The sequence below is a fragment of the Engystomops pustulosus genome, chromosome 8 (genome assembly GCF_040894005.1).
Source record: "Engystomops pustulosus chromosome 8, aEngPut4.maternal, whole genome shotgun sequence".
In the NCBI taxonomy this organism is placed as follows: Eukaryota; Metazoa; Chordata; class Amphibia; order Anura; family Leptodactylidae; genus Engystomops; species Engystomops pustulosus.
This window is the reverse complement of record NC_092418.1, coordinates 51,039,720-51,058,458: the sequence shown is the minus strand read 5'-3', so window position 1 is coordinate 51,058,458 and position 18,739 is coordinate 51,039,720. Positions and strand designations below refer to the sequence as shown.

General features: G+C 42.5%; 1 protein-coding gene across 4 annotated transcripts in view; it reads right to left on the bottom strand.

Moving 5' to 3' along the window:
* The window catches only part of TNRC18 (trinucleotide repeat containing 18), a 282,299-nt gene that overhangs the window by 161,429 nt on the left and 102,131 nt on the right, over window positions 1-18,739 (bottom strand). For all 4 annotated transcript variants that reach the window (XM_072120908.1, XM_072120909.1, XM_072120906.1 and 1 more), the window contains exons 6-7: window positions 14,233-14,432; window positions 10,196-10,339 (exon numbers count right to left, since the gene is read on the bottom strand). In XM_072120908.1, coding sequence (XP_071977009.1) covers window positions 10,196-10,339; window positions 14,233-14,432 — 344 coding nt within the window. The remainder of the gene's footprint in view (window positions 1-10,195; window positions 10,340-14,232; window positions 14,433-18,739) is intronic.

Genomic DNA, 18,739 nt, shown 5'->3' with positions numbered 1-18,739 from the left:
AGATCTTGCTTGAGAGTGCCAGGAGACCCGGAATTTTGGTTCCCCCTTGGTGACGTAAGTATGTCACCGTAGTGACGTTGTCCGAGATCTTAGGGTTTCCAGCACAGCTCTTAACTCCCGATAATTTGAGGAACGGGATTTTACAGAATCTGGCCACAGTCCTTGAACAGGATGACCTGCGACAATCGCTCCCCACCGCGACTGACTTGCGCCCGTCTGTATAGCTGTAACTGGCCAAGGATGCCAGGGAACTCCTTTTTCCAGACTTGTCGGATCTGTACACCAGTCCACAGACCGTGAAACTGAAAGGGGAATTTCCACCTTCTGGTTTAGGTGACGAGGATCTTTGTCCCAGGAGGACAGCGCCCAGTTTTGTAGTGTCCTTGTGTGGCTTTGACTCCATTGTACGCACTGGATGCACGCAGTCATGAGTCCGAGGATCCTCATCGCCTCCTTTATGGAGCAGCACTTCTTCTTCTGGAATGCCTTTACCTGGAGAATTAGACTTTCTCTTTTCCCCGGCGGGAGAAAAGACATCTGTTGTGTGGAGTCTATTAGCACTCCTAGGAATACCACATTCGTGCTTGGGTCTAGGTTGGATTTTTCTGTGTTGATAACCCAGCCTAGCTGCTGAAGAGTCTTCATGGTGAAATCTCTGTGAAGAATCAGCTCTTGACTTGAGGCACTTATTACCAGATAATTGTCCAGGTACGGAATGATGGATATTCCTTCTTTTCTCAGGAACGCTACTACCTCGACCATAATCTTGAAAAGGCTCTTGGTGCAGATGATATTCCGAAGGGAAGGGCTTTGTATTGAAAGTGAACTTCCTCGCCTTCTGGTGACAGAACTGCGAACCTGAGAAACTTCTGCGAATTGGGGTATATTGGGACGTGGTAGTAGGCTTCCTTCAGGTCTATCGTGCACATGAACGCCTGGCGTTGGATTAGAGCTGAAGCGGAAGAGACGGTCTCCATTTTGAACTTCCTGTAGTGGACATACTTGTTTAACCCTTTCAGGTTGCAGATCATTCTGGACTTCCCGTTCGTTTTTTTTTATGAGGAACAATGGAGAGTAATGTCCTCTTCTTTGATGTTCTGGAGGTACAGGGATAATCACATCCAGCTCTATCAACTTCTGTACTTCTGTCCAGGGTTAGAGTAACAGGTCCCGAGAGGGTTGCTTGGTCAGGACGTAGTTTGTGGGAGGAAGAGCGGTCAATTCTATCTTGTAGCTGTCCTGGAGGATAGATAGGATCCAGGGGTTTGATGTTATTTGGCTCCATTGCTGATGAAAATTCAACAGTCTTCCTCCCCCCTTGGCGTCATTGCTTCCTGAAACTCGGGGCGGAGTTACTGGCACTGAGTAGAAACCCCCTGTCTTGGATAACGAAATTTTATTCTCCGGATCCCTCCATTCTTCCAGAATCAGATCTCTGAGTGTATTGTTGATTGGGAATACACGCCTTTTCTTGACCTTAAGCAAACCAAAGAGCTCATCCTGGATGGACTGCGTCTCTTCTACCTCATCTATTTTCAGGGTATCCCTTACGGCCTTTAAGAGGGGCTCTAGGTCTTCAGAGACCAGTAGATATCTTGACTCCATCTTATTTGCAGAGGTGGAGGGGGACGTATCAAACTCCAAAGAATCCTTGACTGTAGCTCCTTCAGAGTCTGAAGTGGGGTCAGAGGATGAGTCCACTATCCTTTGTCGCTTTTGAGGTGGCTCCTGGGGGGTAAAGGCAGCCAAGGATTATGAAACCGATTATCGTACTTCCTCCTGGATAAAACTGCGCATCTCATCCATGATTGAGGTCCTTTCCTCACACAACAAATTATCCAGGCATTTTTTGCACACTGGTTTCTTATATGCACTCGGCAGCTTTTCAAAACACAAGTTGCATTTTTTATGAGCCGTTTTCTTCCTTTCAGACGAGGATTGCTCCTTAGCACAGCCTTTTTCCTTTTCCTTGGGATCCTGTCAAGGAAAGGAGAGCCCGGATAAGGAGGTGCTATGAATGGGACATGCGGTTGACCCACCACCCTATCCCTTTAACCCCTACTCACAGGAGGTAGGGATATGAGGTCCAAGCCTGAGGCCTCCAAATTGCAGGGTTCCATCCTAGAGGAACTATAGTAACCAGCCAGCCTAGAACATAATAATAACAATTGAAGGCCTGGGGATCAGCACTGCAATAGTTAAAAGGTAGGATTTTACCTGGTACGGGTAAGCCAGGAGAGATCCACCGAGGTCTATAAAGTAAATGTGGCCCATGTCAGAATGCACAACATAGTATACAAGTGTGTATGGCTCAGAAAGATGGAAGGTAAAAGAACCGACCTGAATAAACGCCAAAAAAAACCTTAAGCTCACAGCAGCGGGTTAGAGGTACGCTCCGGTATGAAGATTAGACCTCAGATCAACGCGATTACCACGCTAGAGCAATTTAAACTTACCGCCCCGCGATCCTGCTTCCGGGTCGCGCGGCTTTGACGTCACATCCGGTTTCGTCACTCCACCGGAAGTTGACGCCGGGGCCGGCCGGAAGTTCGCGGGAGCGCGCGTTCCGGGTGTCCTAGGCTCCAGGAGCTGCGGGCAGAGCCGGAGGAGGACGCAGATCCTGATGGGCAGAGGAAGGGGCCGCAACCCGATCGAGGCCCGGAACTGCGCAGGGTAAGGGATAGGTCCCGAACCATGGTGTCCCCCCTCACTGTCCCAACTAATGGGAAGCGAGGAGAGAAAACCTCTCTCTACTCCCTGCCCTGGAGTGTGGATGCGGGGAGGGGCATTTAACCTCTCTGCTTCCTGTCCCTACAGAGGTCAAGGGTCATCCTCCAGTTGGGGCCGTCATGGGGGACGCCATGGAAAGTGGTGGTGTAGCTCGATAGTTGAGCTTTTTCATATGCACATCATTTTTATGGAAATATGAGAAGATACAATAAACAAACCTTTTAAAAATGTAGAGTGATTTGCACTAGGGTATATCGCTTCTATCAACAGTATCCATCTGCTGCATTTTAGCCCCCGACTTACATCTATTGTGCATGCTTAAAAAAACCATGTTCTGAATTTTGGAGAGACGGAATAGTGTGAATAACGCCAAGGATATCTAACCTTTTTCCTATTTCTATTGGATGTACTGCACCTGTGTCAAATGTGGATGTATTGAGATGGAGCCGAGACTTTGGTTATATATTTTGAGGAGTTGAGTGACTTTTCTTCTGAGATTTTGACAAGTCTTAAACCTATTTGCATTGATGTTAATTTACACTTCACAGTTTTACACGTATTTGCATCAGTATTAACTTACACTATCAGTCTTAACCCTCTGAAGCCTTAAAAACCAGTCCTGCTTTTTCAATGTGTACATGTGTCACTATAAGGGATTATAACTTTGAAACACTAATATATTCAGGGGATTTTGAGACTGTTTTCTCTTGACAATTGTGCTTTAAATCTGTTTTATTGTATAGATTTTTACGGACGCAGCAATCCAGGGTGAGCCTGGGAAACCAAAAGCCCACCAGTGAAATTGATTTGGGGGGCCCACCTCCTGCTACATGGGATTATTAAATGTACATTTTTTGGCCACACTGAAACTATATGTTTGCATTGCATTTTGAAATGCATTGCAAACACATCATTTTTAATAATTAATAAAATGCAGATATGTTTTGAGTTGCGGTTTTCCCATTGTATTTGCAATGCTTTTTAACTCGTCCACTGAGCTTCACCGATGACGTGAAATTTTTAATGGTGCCCCAAATCAATGTCAATTTAGTATTTTTGACATTTTCTTATTATTGCACCAACAGTTTTCTCATTCTCACCCAGCCTCTTATTTTTGGTTTTGTAGCCCAATTCAGCCTTGTACAGGTCTATGATTTGGTCCCTGACCTTAAAAAGCTCTTTGGTCTTGCCCATGTTGTAGAGGTTAGAGTCGGACTGATTAATTGAGTCTGTGGATAAGTGTCTTTTATACAAGTGGGTATATAAAACAAGTAAAGCAGAAGTGTGTGGGAGGCAGAGTAATTACCATATATACTTGAGTATAAGCAAACTCTGCTCATACTCGAGTCTATAAAAAAAAAACCCCTGCAGGTCCACTTCTTGCTTCCAGTGCTCCGACTCAGGCTTAGGGGTCCCTGCGCGATGCCGGCACCCACTTTATGAAGTCAGCCGCCTGCTGAAACGGTGCACAAACGATGATGTCGGAAAGCAGCTGACGTCATAGTGTGTGTGAGTGTGTGTGTCGAAAGCACACGGGGACCTGAATACGGAGCCGGAGCACGGGAAACAAGAAGAGGACCTTGTCATTTTTCCCCCATGCCTTCACAGCGCCATCATAGGAGGACTAACAGAGAACCTCAGTGTGGGACCACAGAGGACCAAACATTCTGCCCAAAAGATAAGTCGATCTGAAACTACATATTTGTAGTTTATAGTGAAAAAAGAATATATTAAATTGGTTGTCCACTTTCAGCAAATAATTGATATTGTGTAAATTCAGTTATACAATTTACCAATATACTTTCTGTATCAATTCCTCACTGTTTTCTAGATCTCCGCTTGCCGTCCTTCTATAGAAAGCTTCTAGGTTTACGTCTGGTAGATAGAAATCGGCCCATGGTTATGGGATGCACACGCAGGTGCAACGTTTGTTATTATCACAAGGGTAATTAGATCTGAGTGATACTAACAACTTGTGCACCTGTGTGTTCATCACATCACCATGGACAGATCTTTATCCACTGGAAGTAAATGATGAAGCTTCCTACAGAAGAACAGCAACTAGTTTAGAAAACCATTGATTGAGGAATTGATACAGAAATTATATTGGAAAGTTGTATACCTTTATTTCACAAACAATATCAGTTATTTGCTGAAAGTGAACTTGTTTAAGATTATTCCAGGCAGCAGCCCTGCAAATCTTTTCCCATTATGTGAAAGTAGGCTCCACTTAGGGAGCAGACACTACTCTATTGTACTGGGGTATCTTTAGCCTTTTAGCACAGATAGCAGTTGTAATTCAACAAGCAATAGTGACCTTGCTCACAGCCTTCTTAAAAAATTTTTCCGTTGGAGCTAGACTAAAAGCTGATGCATAAATGTAAAATCTTTTGTACTCTGTTTATGTATTCTTTTTTATTCACAATGTCTAACCCTTTCTTTTTCTGAAGATTGAGTTGGCAACCAAATTTTAAATATACATCATTTTGACAATGAACTCTAGAGATCACCTTAGGAAGGAATGGTGGATGGAGTTAAACACTATTTGATCTTCAAGAACTCAAAAAAGGAGGTCTACAATTTTCTTGGCTATGATAATAGCTTTTAAAACGCTGTCCTAAAACTCAGGTATCAGAGAGATAACTCCAGTAGAGGTCCAAAAGAAGGGATGACTAATACAGACCCTACTAAGTTGAGGTCACATGGAAGCATAAAAGGGTCACCAAAAGCAAACAGACTATCGGGCCCCTTTAACGACCGGCTAACAGTAAATATACATCAGCCTGAAAGGGTGTTGGAAAGGACTCACGGACCAAGCCATTTCCATAGGCGGTGGGCGTCCAGCTATATCACACAGTTGAGACCTGTCGGTAACTGCCATGGTTGGCGCTAGCACCAATTGTGGAAGTAAACCTGTTAGGTGCCGCGGTCGAAGTTGACTGCAGCACCTAACAGGTTCTCTTTAAAGGGATCCTGTCACCGCTGTTTCAAAAAAATGAAACTAAGACAGGTTCCCATAGAGCCCTTTAGTCCTAAGGGCACCAATTTATCAACTAACACTGGCAATGCATAGAAAAGGAAAAAAATCACATTTTATTCTGTACCAGGTAACCAGGGAGAACCCAGCGTGTCCAGGTGGGCGGATCACCACGGCTCGAGTCCTCACCTTTCTCTGTGCACATCAGCCAGCGTACGCGTCCTGTATGATTTTTTTGATTTTTCCTACGTTGCACAGCCAAGTTCACACGCACGCACACTGGCTGCTCTCGGCTGTCATTGCTCATCAGCGAGCAGGAAGCCGGGGGGCCGCGTGACGTAGGAAAGATAGAGGCGTGCTCTGGCTGATGTGCACAGAGGAGGACTAGGACTCGAGCTGCGGTGATCCACCCACCTGGACTCGCTAGGTTCCAGGTTACCAGGTACAGAATAAAATGTGATTTTTTTGCTTTTCTATGCATTGCCTGTGTTAGTTGATAAATGGGTGCCCTTACGACTAAAGGGCTCTATGGGAACCTGTCTTAGTTTCATTTTTTTTTAAACAGCGGTGACAGGTTCCCTTTAAATGCCCGTTGGCACCATCTGCGACTTCATTGGAGGGCACAGATTGCTGCAATGACTGCTGGGAGGCTATTAAAAGCTCCCATAGAAGTCATAATCTATATTACAGACTGTTTGAGGTTTAATGTATAAACTTTGTCTTGAAGGGATTAAAAAAATGTCTTAATAAATGGGAATTGTCTAGTTTGTTAAATAAACACACTTAAGGCTACCACCTGAATCTTGAGGGTCGAGACTTTGTTAATGCCAAGGAGAAATTATAGGATCAGATTAATCTCATGTATGCTATATTAATGTCTGTACAGAAGTTAAGAACTATCTTCCAAACTTGGAGATAATCTTACAAATCACTTTATTTAGGATCTTGCATTCAGTTTCCAAAATGTTAGGGCTCATTCAGACACCAGTCTGTGGGGATGTATGTGCGGCCGCATATACGTCCCCATAGACAGCAATACGGTCAATACGGATCTGCGCCATACACAGGGAAAAGACAGAGCATGCTCTATCTTTCCCTGTGTCTGTGGCCGTGACCCACTATTTTCTGTGAATGTACCCTAAGACATATTTTCTGTACTGCTGGATGACATACTGGAGAGTTGGAAGATCACCTTTTGACTTCTGTTTGAAGATGAAACCAAAAAATCTTCAATATTACCCTGGGGTAAAAATTAAAAAAAAGAAATCGAAAACAGCATATATTAAGATGTGCAGCCATGCTGGCAAAGAGATTCTGCTTCATTAGAAAAATTCCCTGTTGAGAGAAAAATGGATTGGGACCTGATGGTTCCAGAAACATCAGAATTTCTGCTTCCAAGGCTGCTTAGCTGATTGAATTCCATATGACTATAGATCTTGTTGGAGGGGGACTCTGTTCCCATAGGCGTGGATCAACAAGCTGATCCTGCTATAGAGTTCAAAGCTATTCATGTCTGATGGAACCAGCTGTACCTGCCTTCCACTGGAATCAGTTCTATGGTCTTTAGTGGATTTAGAGATAAATAAGACTCTTCTGTTTTCTGTATGATATACCCTTTTTCCCTTATGCCATTTTCCTTTGGACACAAAACAACTGACGCTCAGTCATAAAATCTTTCATTTTTATCCAATGTCTTTTCCAAGAGGTGATCAGACCCTGAGATGAACAGTTTATCCACTTCACAGGGTAGTAAACATATTGGGGGACATTTACTTAAAGTGTCGGTGTCTGCATTGGCTTTGTTACCGACCTGCTCTCGGTAAGAAGATACACATTTAATATTGTAGAGCTGTGCAGAGACATTTCTGGCTCCGAGACTATTTTCTGTCCCTGGGACCAAAATCTGTCCCGAGCACCTGAAATGTGTCCAACAGTCCCTGCTAGACCAGTTTTCTTTGGGTCTACTTTCCACCAGTTTACAGCGCCCAAAAAGGGCTGCGATACATATTAATTGTGTCTGAGTTTCCACTCCGCCAAAGCCACGCCCCTTTTCGGAGAAGAGTCGGAGCAGACGGAAAAAGTAATTTTTTCTGGCGCCGCCAGCTAATAAATAGGTCTGAGAGCAGAACATGTGGTGAGAGCGCCACAAAACTGGCGGAAACGCCATAGTAAATGTCCCCCATTGTGCCCTTGAAACAAACAATCTCCATTATTTCAGCCACACACTTCCTCTTGCAGCATTTGCTAGGGCAGAGGTTCTGGCAGACATTTAAACTAAACGTGCAGATGCATGTGTAAGAAAACTTTCAGTTTGTCTTAGCACAAAGAGAAGACAAGATCTCTTCTCTGGGTGTTCTGGCCACTAAGTGATTCTCCAACTTTTCCAGACACATATTTAGGATTTGCAACGTGCCTGTTGCTGCAATACTTGGTCTTTAACCCCTTAAGGACGCAGCCATTTTGTAGCTTAAAGGGCACCTACCACCACAAATCTACCTATAAAGGTAGATTGGGTGGTAGGTGGATTAATGGGACGTGAGGATAGCCCTTTTAAGGGCTAATCCTCACGTCCCTGCACTTTTTTAATAACTTTAATTTGGTATTTATTCAAATTTACTTATGCGGCTACCGGGGCGTGGAGTAGCCGCATATGAGATTACACGAGGCGGCTACTCCACGCCCCGGTAGCCATTTTACCCCTCCTACTCACCCATCTTCGGCGCGCAGCTCCGCGTAGCTGCGCGCCCTCGTCCGGCGATCCTGTCGTCTGCGCATGCGCAGAAGAGCAGGCCCGCGCCTGCGCGGTCACAACTCCGAAACAGGCGCGGGCCTGCTCTTCTGCGCATGCGCAGACGGCAGGATCGCCGGACGAGGGCGCGCAGCTACACGGAGCTGCGCGCCGAAGATGGGTGAGTAGGAGTGGTAAAATGGCTACCGGGGCGTGGAGTAGCCGCCTCGTGTAATCTCATATGCGGCTACTCCACGCCCCGGTAGCCGCATAAGTAAATTTGAATAAATACCAAATTAAAGTTATTAAAAAAGTGCAGGGACGTGAGGATTAGCCCTTAAAAGGGCTCTCCTCACGTCCCATTGATCCACCTACCACCCAATCTACCTTTATAGGTAGATTTGTGGTGGTAGGTTCCCTTTAAGGCTCAGCCCGATTTTTTGGATTCGGACTTGCTTCGCTTTATATGGTTATAACTTTTGAACAGTTACTTATCAAAACGATTCTGAGATTGTTTTTTCCCCACATGTTGTACTTCATTTTAGTGGTAAATTTTGGCAGATAAGTTTTGCGTTTATTTACAAAAAAAAAAAAAATGATGAATTTTTTTTGAAAAATTTGCCATTTTTGAAATTTTAAATCATTGCGTTTTCAGGCAAATAGATTTACCACCTAAATAAATTGCTGAATAACATTTCCCATATGTCTACTTTACATTTTCATAATTTTTGAAATGTCTGGATAATTTATTTTGATGTCACGCAGCTTACAAATCGAATATCGCTTTTCTGGATTTTCAGAATTGACTATTTTGGGGATACAGTTTTGAATGAAATTTTACATATTTAGCAGCAAACCCCCCATTTTCAAATCTGCACCCCTCAAACTATCAGAAACAGCTTTTAGGAAGATTGTTAACCCCTTGAGATCTTCATATTAATTGAATCCAAATGGAGGTGAAATTTAGAATGGTCAAATTTAACTTGTTAGGGTTATGTAACCAGAGTTGGGTTACTCAGTATAGGCGCCAGTCACATGAACTTCTATAGGAGCAGAAAAGCAGAATCCCTTGTCACAGAAGCCCTTAGCAGAATGGAGGCTCATACTAACAGGCATGCAGAGAAGATGCAGTGTGCATCCTCTCTGTATGCCTGTGTATACAGATAATTAAAACAGTGACCTAATGGATAAGATCACTTTCATATGTGATATGTACATAACAACGGAAGAGAACACATATATAATGTGCTCCCTGCTGTTGCCCAAGCTAAAAATGAAAAGCCAAAAAAGGAAAGGAAAAAATAAATAAGTACAGTTTGCTACAGTTTGGGGGCTACTGCCTGGTCGTGGGTGGTATTTTTAGCTACTGCAGTGGTGATTTGTCCTGCACAGAGGTATTTGATGCTCTTTATTGGGCACCCCATAAAAAATGACACTGTGGCCCCCAGTTAAAATAAAAGTTGTGCAGCCCTTCTAAAATGCATAATAAAAGATTACTACCACTTTTAGTACAGTAATGTTTTTTTTAAATAAATAACTCACAGGTCTATTTCATGGATGGTTATTTAGGTGAAATAGTCATAGTTCTACTAGGCTAAAAATTGCTCCTCAAAGAAGGTAAGAGGAGTATTATCCTTCTGGAAAAATGTTAGTGCACTGGAGAGTTGTGTTATAGTGTGAACCTAGGCCTTGAAGTTTGGATGTGTGGTACAGTTAAATGTTAAAATGTGTCTCTTTCAACTTTTTTTTATTTTACATACCAAAGTGAGATATATGTTCAGCTGGAATTACCACAATCTGGCCACTGCGTGGTTCTCTTGCAAAACTGTAAGAAGGAAATGATGCAGCTACCCCTGGTTGTATTGATGGGTTTATTCCCTGGGGAATGGTAGGAGGAGTTAAACCTGAAAAAAAGAAAAGGAATTTTAAACAACATTTACCTGTATAGGAAATATAAAAAGCAGTTCAAATCATTTATCAGTAACTGAAATTGCAAAGGTTACAGTTATAAATAAATAGCATTAAACCAATAAATGGCATCCAGGGCGTTATTTACAGACACATAAATTAAATTGCAATTTTTCTTGTTGTTATACAGCTTTGAACAAAACAAATGCTATCTCTAGGTGCATAAAATATTCGAAATACTAAAATAAATTGTTACTTATTTGTATGTATATACACCAAACTAGTAACAAACTTACCCAATCGATGTGCCAAAATCTTAGTGAATATCTTAACATCGCTATTAATAGGAGATATTAGGCAAAATGAATGAAGAAGGCTCCAACACATCTTTTTGAGAATCAGAATATTAGCTTCATAAATCAAATTTGGTAAATAACCACATTCAAATACATTTTATCCTAGAATATGTTCTATAAATTTCTATAGGGAAACCATCTCGCCCTAGTAATTTATTTGTTGCCATATTATCTATGGCCCATTCAACTTCTGACTTCAAAAGATCTATTCAACCTTTTCTTTTGCAATCTAGACATTTAGGTAAATCAAACAAAAGGAAATATTCTTCCAGTTATTCTTCTTACGCTCTCTTCTAGATTTTTCCATTCCTTCCATTCACCTAAAACCTTTCTTCAAGGTAGTTATTTCCCCTCAAATATGCTTTTGCTGCACCCCATGTCCTATCACCCTCTATTAATGTAGCATTAGAATCAGGGCCGGCATCCATAGGGGTGGGGAGGCTATATATAATGAATCCATCCAGCTACGTGAGTTTAGTGAACAAGGGCCCACTGAGACCTGGAGCCGGTCCTGTTTAGCATGAAGAAAACCCTCCATTCCTGTAACACCAGGGCTCACCAGAGCCTGCCACAGAGCAGAATGGTCTTGCTGCGGCAGGGTACCACCAGGTCATTCCACAGGTGTAACTAGCCCCCGGTGGCAGCCGAAATACCTTAGCAGGAGTCTCGTAGTCCAGGTCGAGGTCAGGGCAGGTGGCAGAGATGTAAGGTCAAGTCCAATCCGGGGTCAGCAACGGGAGGTCCAGACAGATGGGAACGGGAACAGAGGCACACAGGAACACAGGACACGGGAACTCGGGAGCAGGAACACACGGGAACACAGGAATACACAGGAATGCAGGAATACACAGGAACGCAGGAAGGGAGGTGCCGGATTAAAAGGAGAACGTTCAGCCATTGCGACAATCAGCGGTGCGCTGGCCATTTGAATTTTCTACAGCCGGCCTGTGCGCACGCACGGCATTTTGCTGGGTTACCAGAGCTGGGACAGGCGAGTCCACGGCATGGCCCAGAGCGGGAGTGCGAGATAGGGATCACAACAGCATCCTTGACAGTACCCCCCACCACCTTCGGCCTCCCCCTCTTCTTAGGCCTGAGAAATCACTGAATCAGGCTCTTGTCCAGGACATTATCCTCTGGCTCACACAATCTCTCCTCAGGACCAAACCCGTTCCAGTGAAAAAAACGCCTACCTCTCACCGTCTTTATGTCAAGGACCTCCTTCACCTCGAAGACATCGGTGGAATCAGCCTGAGGAGGAGAATCTTGCAGGCGAAGCGGTTCAAAATGACCAGCAGTTGCAATCTGTAGGTTACCGGGTTGACCTGAAATGGACACAAGATCCTGTACCAATTCCTCCACAGCAGGAACAGCAGCAGATATGGGTAACGGAAGAGGGGGCCGTGGACTCAGTCCATAATTAATAAGAAAGAAGAAGAACCGTTAGAAGTGGAATTGTAGGAGAATTGTAGGAGAATTCTTCCCATGGAAGAAGAGAAGCCCAGTCGTCCTTATGGGCGGACAAAAAGTGACGGAGGTAGCAACCCAACGTCTGATTAACCCTCTCCACTTGGCCGTTGATAGGCGGAAGAAATTTCACCTGCAGCTGATTACACAGAGACCTCCAAAACTTGGAGACCAACTGAAAAACCCAATCTGAAACAATGTGTCAGGGAAGGCCATGAAACCGGAATATGTGCTGGAAGAAGAGACTGGCAAGACGTGGAGCAGAAGGCAAACCTGGTAGAGGGACAAAATGGGACATTTTGGAAAAGTGGTCAGTCACCACCCAGATGACGGTGTTGCCAGATGTTGGCGGCAGATCCGTAATAAAGTCCATTGCCACATGATACCACGGGCCGGTAGGCATGGGTAACAGTTACAGAAGACCAGCAGGTTTTTGTCGTGAGGGCTTATTGCAGGCACAAGAGGCACAGGAACCCACAAAATTCCGAAGTCCTTGAGTAAGTTAGGCCACCACCAGAATCGGGCCACAGAGCGCTGCACCCCAGGGTGCTCAGCCACACGAAAAGAATGTCCCCAGGTCAGGATCCTCTTTCGAAGACCAGGTCCCACATAAGTATTTCCGGGAGGTAGTTGCCGAAGGTCCACTGGCGCTGCCAGCACAAGTCTCTCTGTAGGAACGGTATGTCTCAGAGTAGAATCCTCCCCATAACATCGGAAGCACAGGACAAGGCGTCAGCTTTGATGTTTTTCTCAGCAGGACGGAAATGGATCACTGAGCCTTCTGAAGATATTGAAGGTTCTTGTGGTCCGTGTAAATGCTAACTGGAAATTGGGCTGCCTTCAGAAGATAGGCAAATCCTGGGCAGACAGAGCGTCCTTAATGTGGCCAGAGAGTCCCTTTTTAAAGGATGCCAACAGAGCCGCTTTGTTTCAGGATAACTCAGAAGCCAGGGTGCGAAAACGGACAGCAAAGTCACCCACAGATATGTCTCCATGCGTCAGATTCAGCAGTGCTGTCTCACAATGAAGCAAGCGCCCATCGCTAACAACCTCGATTGGTGCTAGAGATAATCGTGGGTTTTAACCCTATGATCGACGCTGGCAAAGCTGCCGGGGGCATTAACGTGCCGGCTGCTCCGCCATCTTGGCTCCGATCGTCCGCTCCCTGTGAAGTCATCAGGGAGTTGCGATCCGTATCCATGCCAGCCTCGGGTCACACAAAGATCCGAGGCTATCATGATCTAGGCTATTACAATGTGCGGTTTGCACATAATAGATGGTGTGCAAAATCCCCATATACTGCCATAAAGTACCCTAGGGAGTCTGAAAAATAGTAAAAATAAAAAAAGAAGTTAAAAAATAAATGATATTAAAAAACCATAAAAATTCAAATCACCCCCCTTTCCCTAGAAGTCATATAAATAAACAGTAAAAATCATAAACACATTAGGTATCGCTGCATCCGAAAATGACCAATCAAAGTATAATAACCCCGTAGCGGAAAGTAGCGCCCAAAGTCGCAAATGGCATTTTTTTGCCATTTTGAAAAACATAAAATATTCAATAAAAAGTGATCAAAAGGATACATTTTTTATCCCAGTGATCGTGCTGATCCAATGAATGAAGTAGATCTGACGTTTGAGGCACACAGTGAAAGCTGTAAAATCCAAGCCCACAAGAATATGGCACAAAAGCATTTTTTCATCATTTTCACTGCATTCAGAATTTTTTTTCCACTTCACAGTACACGGAATGGAATAATAAATACTGTCACTATGAAGTTCAATCTGTTACGCAGAAAACAAGCCTAAATGCAGCTCTTTAAATGGAAAAATAAAAGAGTTACAGATTTTTGAAGAGGGGGAGTGAAAAATGAAAACGCAATAACTAAAAAAGGGCCATGTCTTTAAGGGGTTAAATTAAATGTTAATATCCAGATTAGAATACCTCTTTAACACTTTATATAATGACTTAAACCATATAAATTAAGCAGTCTTAGAAACTATTTAAAAAAATGCAAAAGATCCACAAAAAAGCAACTTGGTGACAGATGCATTTAACCTTACCATATGGATGATCAGCATGCCAGATGCAAGGCATATTTCCACTGGGTAGCCAGGAATGAGGAGAAAGATGTGAAATGGAATCTGGTGGCCATGGTCCAGACAGTGCAGCCCCTCCTGTTACCATAAGATTAGGGCTCAAACCAATGGCAGCACATCCTGCTGGGTGTACCTGAGAGAGGTCAGTAAAATCTTTGTTTTCTCTGAAAAACAAACATGGGAAATATCACATACCACTGTGTATACAGTTAGGTCCATAAATATTTGGACACAGACATTTTTCTAATTTTGGTTATGTACATTATTACAATGAATTTTTAACAAAACATTTAATTTGCAGATTAAGTAATTAGACAAATAATTTTAAATAAAACGTTAATTTCCAAAACTTGGTTGAAAACCCTTTGTTTGCAATGCCTGTCTGAAGTCTTGCACTCATGGACATCACCAGACACGTTTTTTCCTTAGAAGGAAATCTACCATTTAAAAAAAAAACATTCACACATACTTACCCACGCTCCTCTTCATCTTGATCCCTAGAAAAGAAACCGGAGCACGTGGATTAGATGTCCAGCGCTCAAGGATGCCCATTATGTACGCCCCCACAACTCCCTCTCCCATGCTGGAGATGGGGGTGACATCACATAGTGGGTGTGCATAATTAGTAGCGCTGAGCGCTAGACATCTTGTCCCCATGCTTCGGCCTGGAAATTATAAGTTTCTTTTCTAGGTGATCCCGGCGTGTTAAGGTTAGTGAAGAACACCGCCGGAATAAAGATGAAGTGAAGTGTAGTTAAGTACAGTACAGACCAAAAGTTTGGATACGCCTTCTCATTCAAAGAGTTTTCTGTATTTTCAGGTTTATAAAAATTGTAGATTCACACTGAAGGCATCAAAACTATGAAGTAACATGTGGAATTATATACTTAACAAAAAAGTGTGAAACAATTGAAAATGTGGCTCATATTTTAGGTTCTTCAAAGTAGCCACCTTTTGCTTTGATTACTGCTTTTCACACTCTTGGCATTCTCTACCTTCAAGAGGTAGTCACCAGAAACGGTGCTCACATCACAGGTGTTCCCTGTCAGGTATAATAAGTGGGATTTCTTGCCTTATAAATAGGGTTTGGGACCATGAGTTCTGTTGTGCAGATGTCCTACTGAAAAGAATTTGTATTTGTTAGAATTTGTATTATGGCTAGAAAAAAGCAGCCAAGTAAAGAAAAACAAGTAGCCACCATTACTTTAAGAAATGAATGTCAGCACAAAAAATTGGGAAAACTTTGAAACTGTCCCCAAGTGCAGTTGCAAAAACCATCAAGCGCTACAAAGAAACTGGCTCACGTGAGGACCGCCCCAAGAAAGGAAGACCAAGAGTCACCTGTGCTGCGGGGGATAAATTAATCCGAGTCACCAGCAGCTCAGATTAGAGACCAGTCAATGCCACTGCTAAGGACAGACAACAAGCAGAAGACACTTGTTTGGGCTAAACAACACAAGGAATGGACATCAGACCAGTGGAAATCTGTGCTTTTTGAGATCTTTGGTTGCAACCCCCGTGTCTTTGTGCAACGTAGAAAAGATGAACAGATGGACTCTACATGCCTGGTTCCCACTGTGAAACATGGAGGAGGTGGTGTGATGGTGTGGGGGTGCTTTGCTAGTGACATGGTTGGGGATTTATTCAAGATTGAAGGTAAACTGAACCAGCATGGTTACCACAGCATCTTGCAGAGGCATGCTATTCTATATGGTTTGCGTTAGTCGGACCATCATTTATTTTTCAACAGACAATGACCCCAAACACAACTCCAGGCTGTCTAAGGGCTATTTGACCAAGAAGGAGAGTGATGGGGCACTACACCAAATGACATGGCCTCCTCAGTCACCAGACCTGAACCTTATCGAGATGGTTTGGGGTGAGCTGGACCGCAGAGTAAAGGCAAAAGGATCAACAAGTGCAAAGCATATCTTGGAACTCCTTCAAGACGGTTGGAAGACCATTTCAGGGGACTACCTCTTGAAGCTCATCAAAAGAATGCCAAGAATGTGCAAGCATCAAAGCAAAAGGTGGCTACTTTGAAGAACCCAGAATATAAGACATATTTTCAGTTGTTTCCCACTTTTTTGTTAAGGATATAATTCAACATGTGTTAATTCATAGTTTTGATGCCTTCAGTGTGAATCTACAATTTATATTGGTCTGGAAAATACAAAAAAAACTCTTTGAATGAGAAGGCGTTTCCAAACTTTTGATCTGTACTGTATGTGTTGTTTTGTTTTTTTTAAATGGTAGATTTCGATCAACAACTTTTCCATTTTGAACCTTACTGACAATGCTCTCCTTTTAGCTTCTAATGCCCTATTTTGCTTTTTTTTTTTAAAAAAAAGGCTTTTAAATGCAAATTAGGGGCTCTGGACTTCATAGGTGTTAATGAAGCCTGGAGCCTCTCAGGCATAATTTTAAAGCCTTTTTTCTTAAAACCAAGGGCATAGGATGTTTAAAGAACACCTGCTATCATGTCTCTGTAACTAAAACTGTCACCACTACCTGTTGGAGCAGCTAACTAGGATTTCATCCCAGCCTTTATGTAGTTAATTCATGCATAAATCACTCTAAAATCATATTTTCTTTATTATGTAAATAAAACCTGGGCACATGGATAGAAAATGTGATGTCACCCCTGTTAACCCCCTCCCTCTCCTCCCCCTGCTCATGTATGTGTGTAATGTATAGTAAAGCATTGCTGGTGTTTGTGCTTTATCTGCTGCCTGTGAGAGAGAGACAGACATCAGCTATACAAGTAGTGTATAGGAGAAACAGAATTTTAGGTTGTTACTCCTATACATATGGTTGCATCCTGTAGCAATGGTATCTCATACACACAGGTTACAGGGTGGCATGGCCTGCAGAACCAAGAAGCATATAGAGGCAACCAGCACCAAAAGTGTCACATCATTATACAGGCTGCCAGCTGAATATGAGAATGACTTATTGGACCCATCTCAGATCATTTTCATACAGCTTTAGGACCTGCTTCTTTAAAGTTATAGGCATATAGAGGGACAATGTAGGGATAGGGACAATGGTTTCTAATGGCAGTTTATGAAAATATATTAAGTTTTGGGTGGTTAATTTGCCAGGTTCTCTTTAAAGAAGTGAAGATCCTGCCAGAGTGGGCACACACTAGCATGTCAGTGTGCTCGGTTTAAGATTCTTGATCCTATTGGTGGATTTCCTTTAAAAATTCACAATAGATAAGATTTAGGTAGCGGATTTGGTTGAGGGCTTATATTTTTGTTTTTTTTCAATGGAATGGTATGATTTGGGGGCAAACACATATTTTTGAACAATCAATAGATCAACATTTTTGGAGGAACAAAATGGTTTAATCTGCTCAAAGAATGTTATTACAGAACTGTGCTGGTTATTGTGCTTTTTCTTCTCTAGCCATCTAGCCTTTTTATTCTAGAGACTTAAAATGGAAACTGTCACATGTTCACAAATGCAGCAAGTTACAGGGTAGAGCCCTATTAACTAACAGACACCATTTTCTTTAGCTAAAAACTTTTGCCAATACAGTAGTATTGTAGTATACAATATGAACAATCAGATCCTGCATGGTTAAAATAACCGGGCCTAGGGGGTCTGAAATAAATTTTTTTTTTTTTAAATGTAAAATTTTTTTTAAAAAAATTAAAAAATAAACATGTTAGCCATCACCACGCCCCATTATGCTCGTTCTATCAAAATATAAAAAAAAGATTATTCCTGGCCGTTAACACCGTAACAGAAAACAGTGCCCAAATGTAGTTTTTGTGACATTTTACTATGCATGAATATTTGAATAAAATGTGATAAAAAAGCCAATATGCCAGCTCCTACCACAAAAAAATTACACCTAGTATAGGTCTGTACACCAGATTGTGGAAAAAGTTATTAGCCCCAGAATTTGGCAAATATTTTTTTTTGTACAGATGATTTAAAAATTTTTTATAATCTACTACCTAATAAAACCTACCATATATAAATTTGGCATCCCCGTGTTTGTATTAACCCAAAGAACTCAGAAAGAAGAAATTATGTCTGTGCTTCAGGGATGTGCAGGTAAAATAAATTCTTTTATTTTGAATTCTTGTAAAATCCACAGTAGGCAAAATTACAAACGTGTGATGGCCCAGGTATGGTATACTTGGGCCATCACACGTTTGTAATTTTGCCTACTGTGGATGCCATCACACGTTTGAAGCGCGGACATCATTTTTTCTTTCTGGATTATGTGCCTGTGGTCCGTGGGGCTTTTTGGATGTATTTCGCGCTGGGAGTCAGTCAAGCCGGAAGGTGAGCAGGAACTTTGCATCTCTTTTATTTGCTTTAACCCAAAGAACTGTAGCACAGAATGAATGCCGTTAAAATAGAGCACACAAGAATACGCCGCAAATGGAATATTAAACGGCGCAACTAAAAAATACAATTTGTTCCACAGATAACAAGCCCTCACACATCTGTG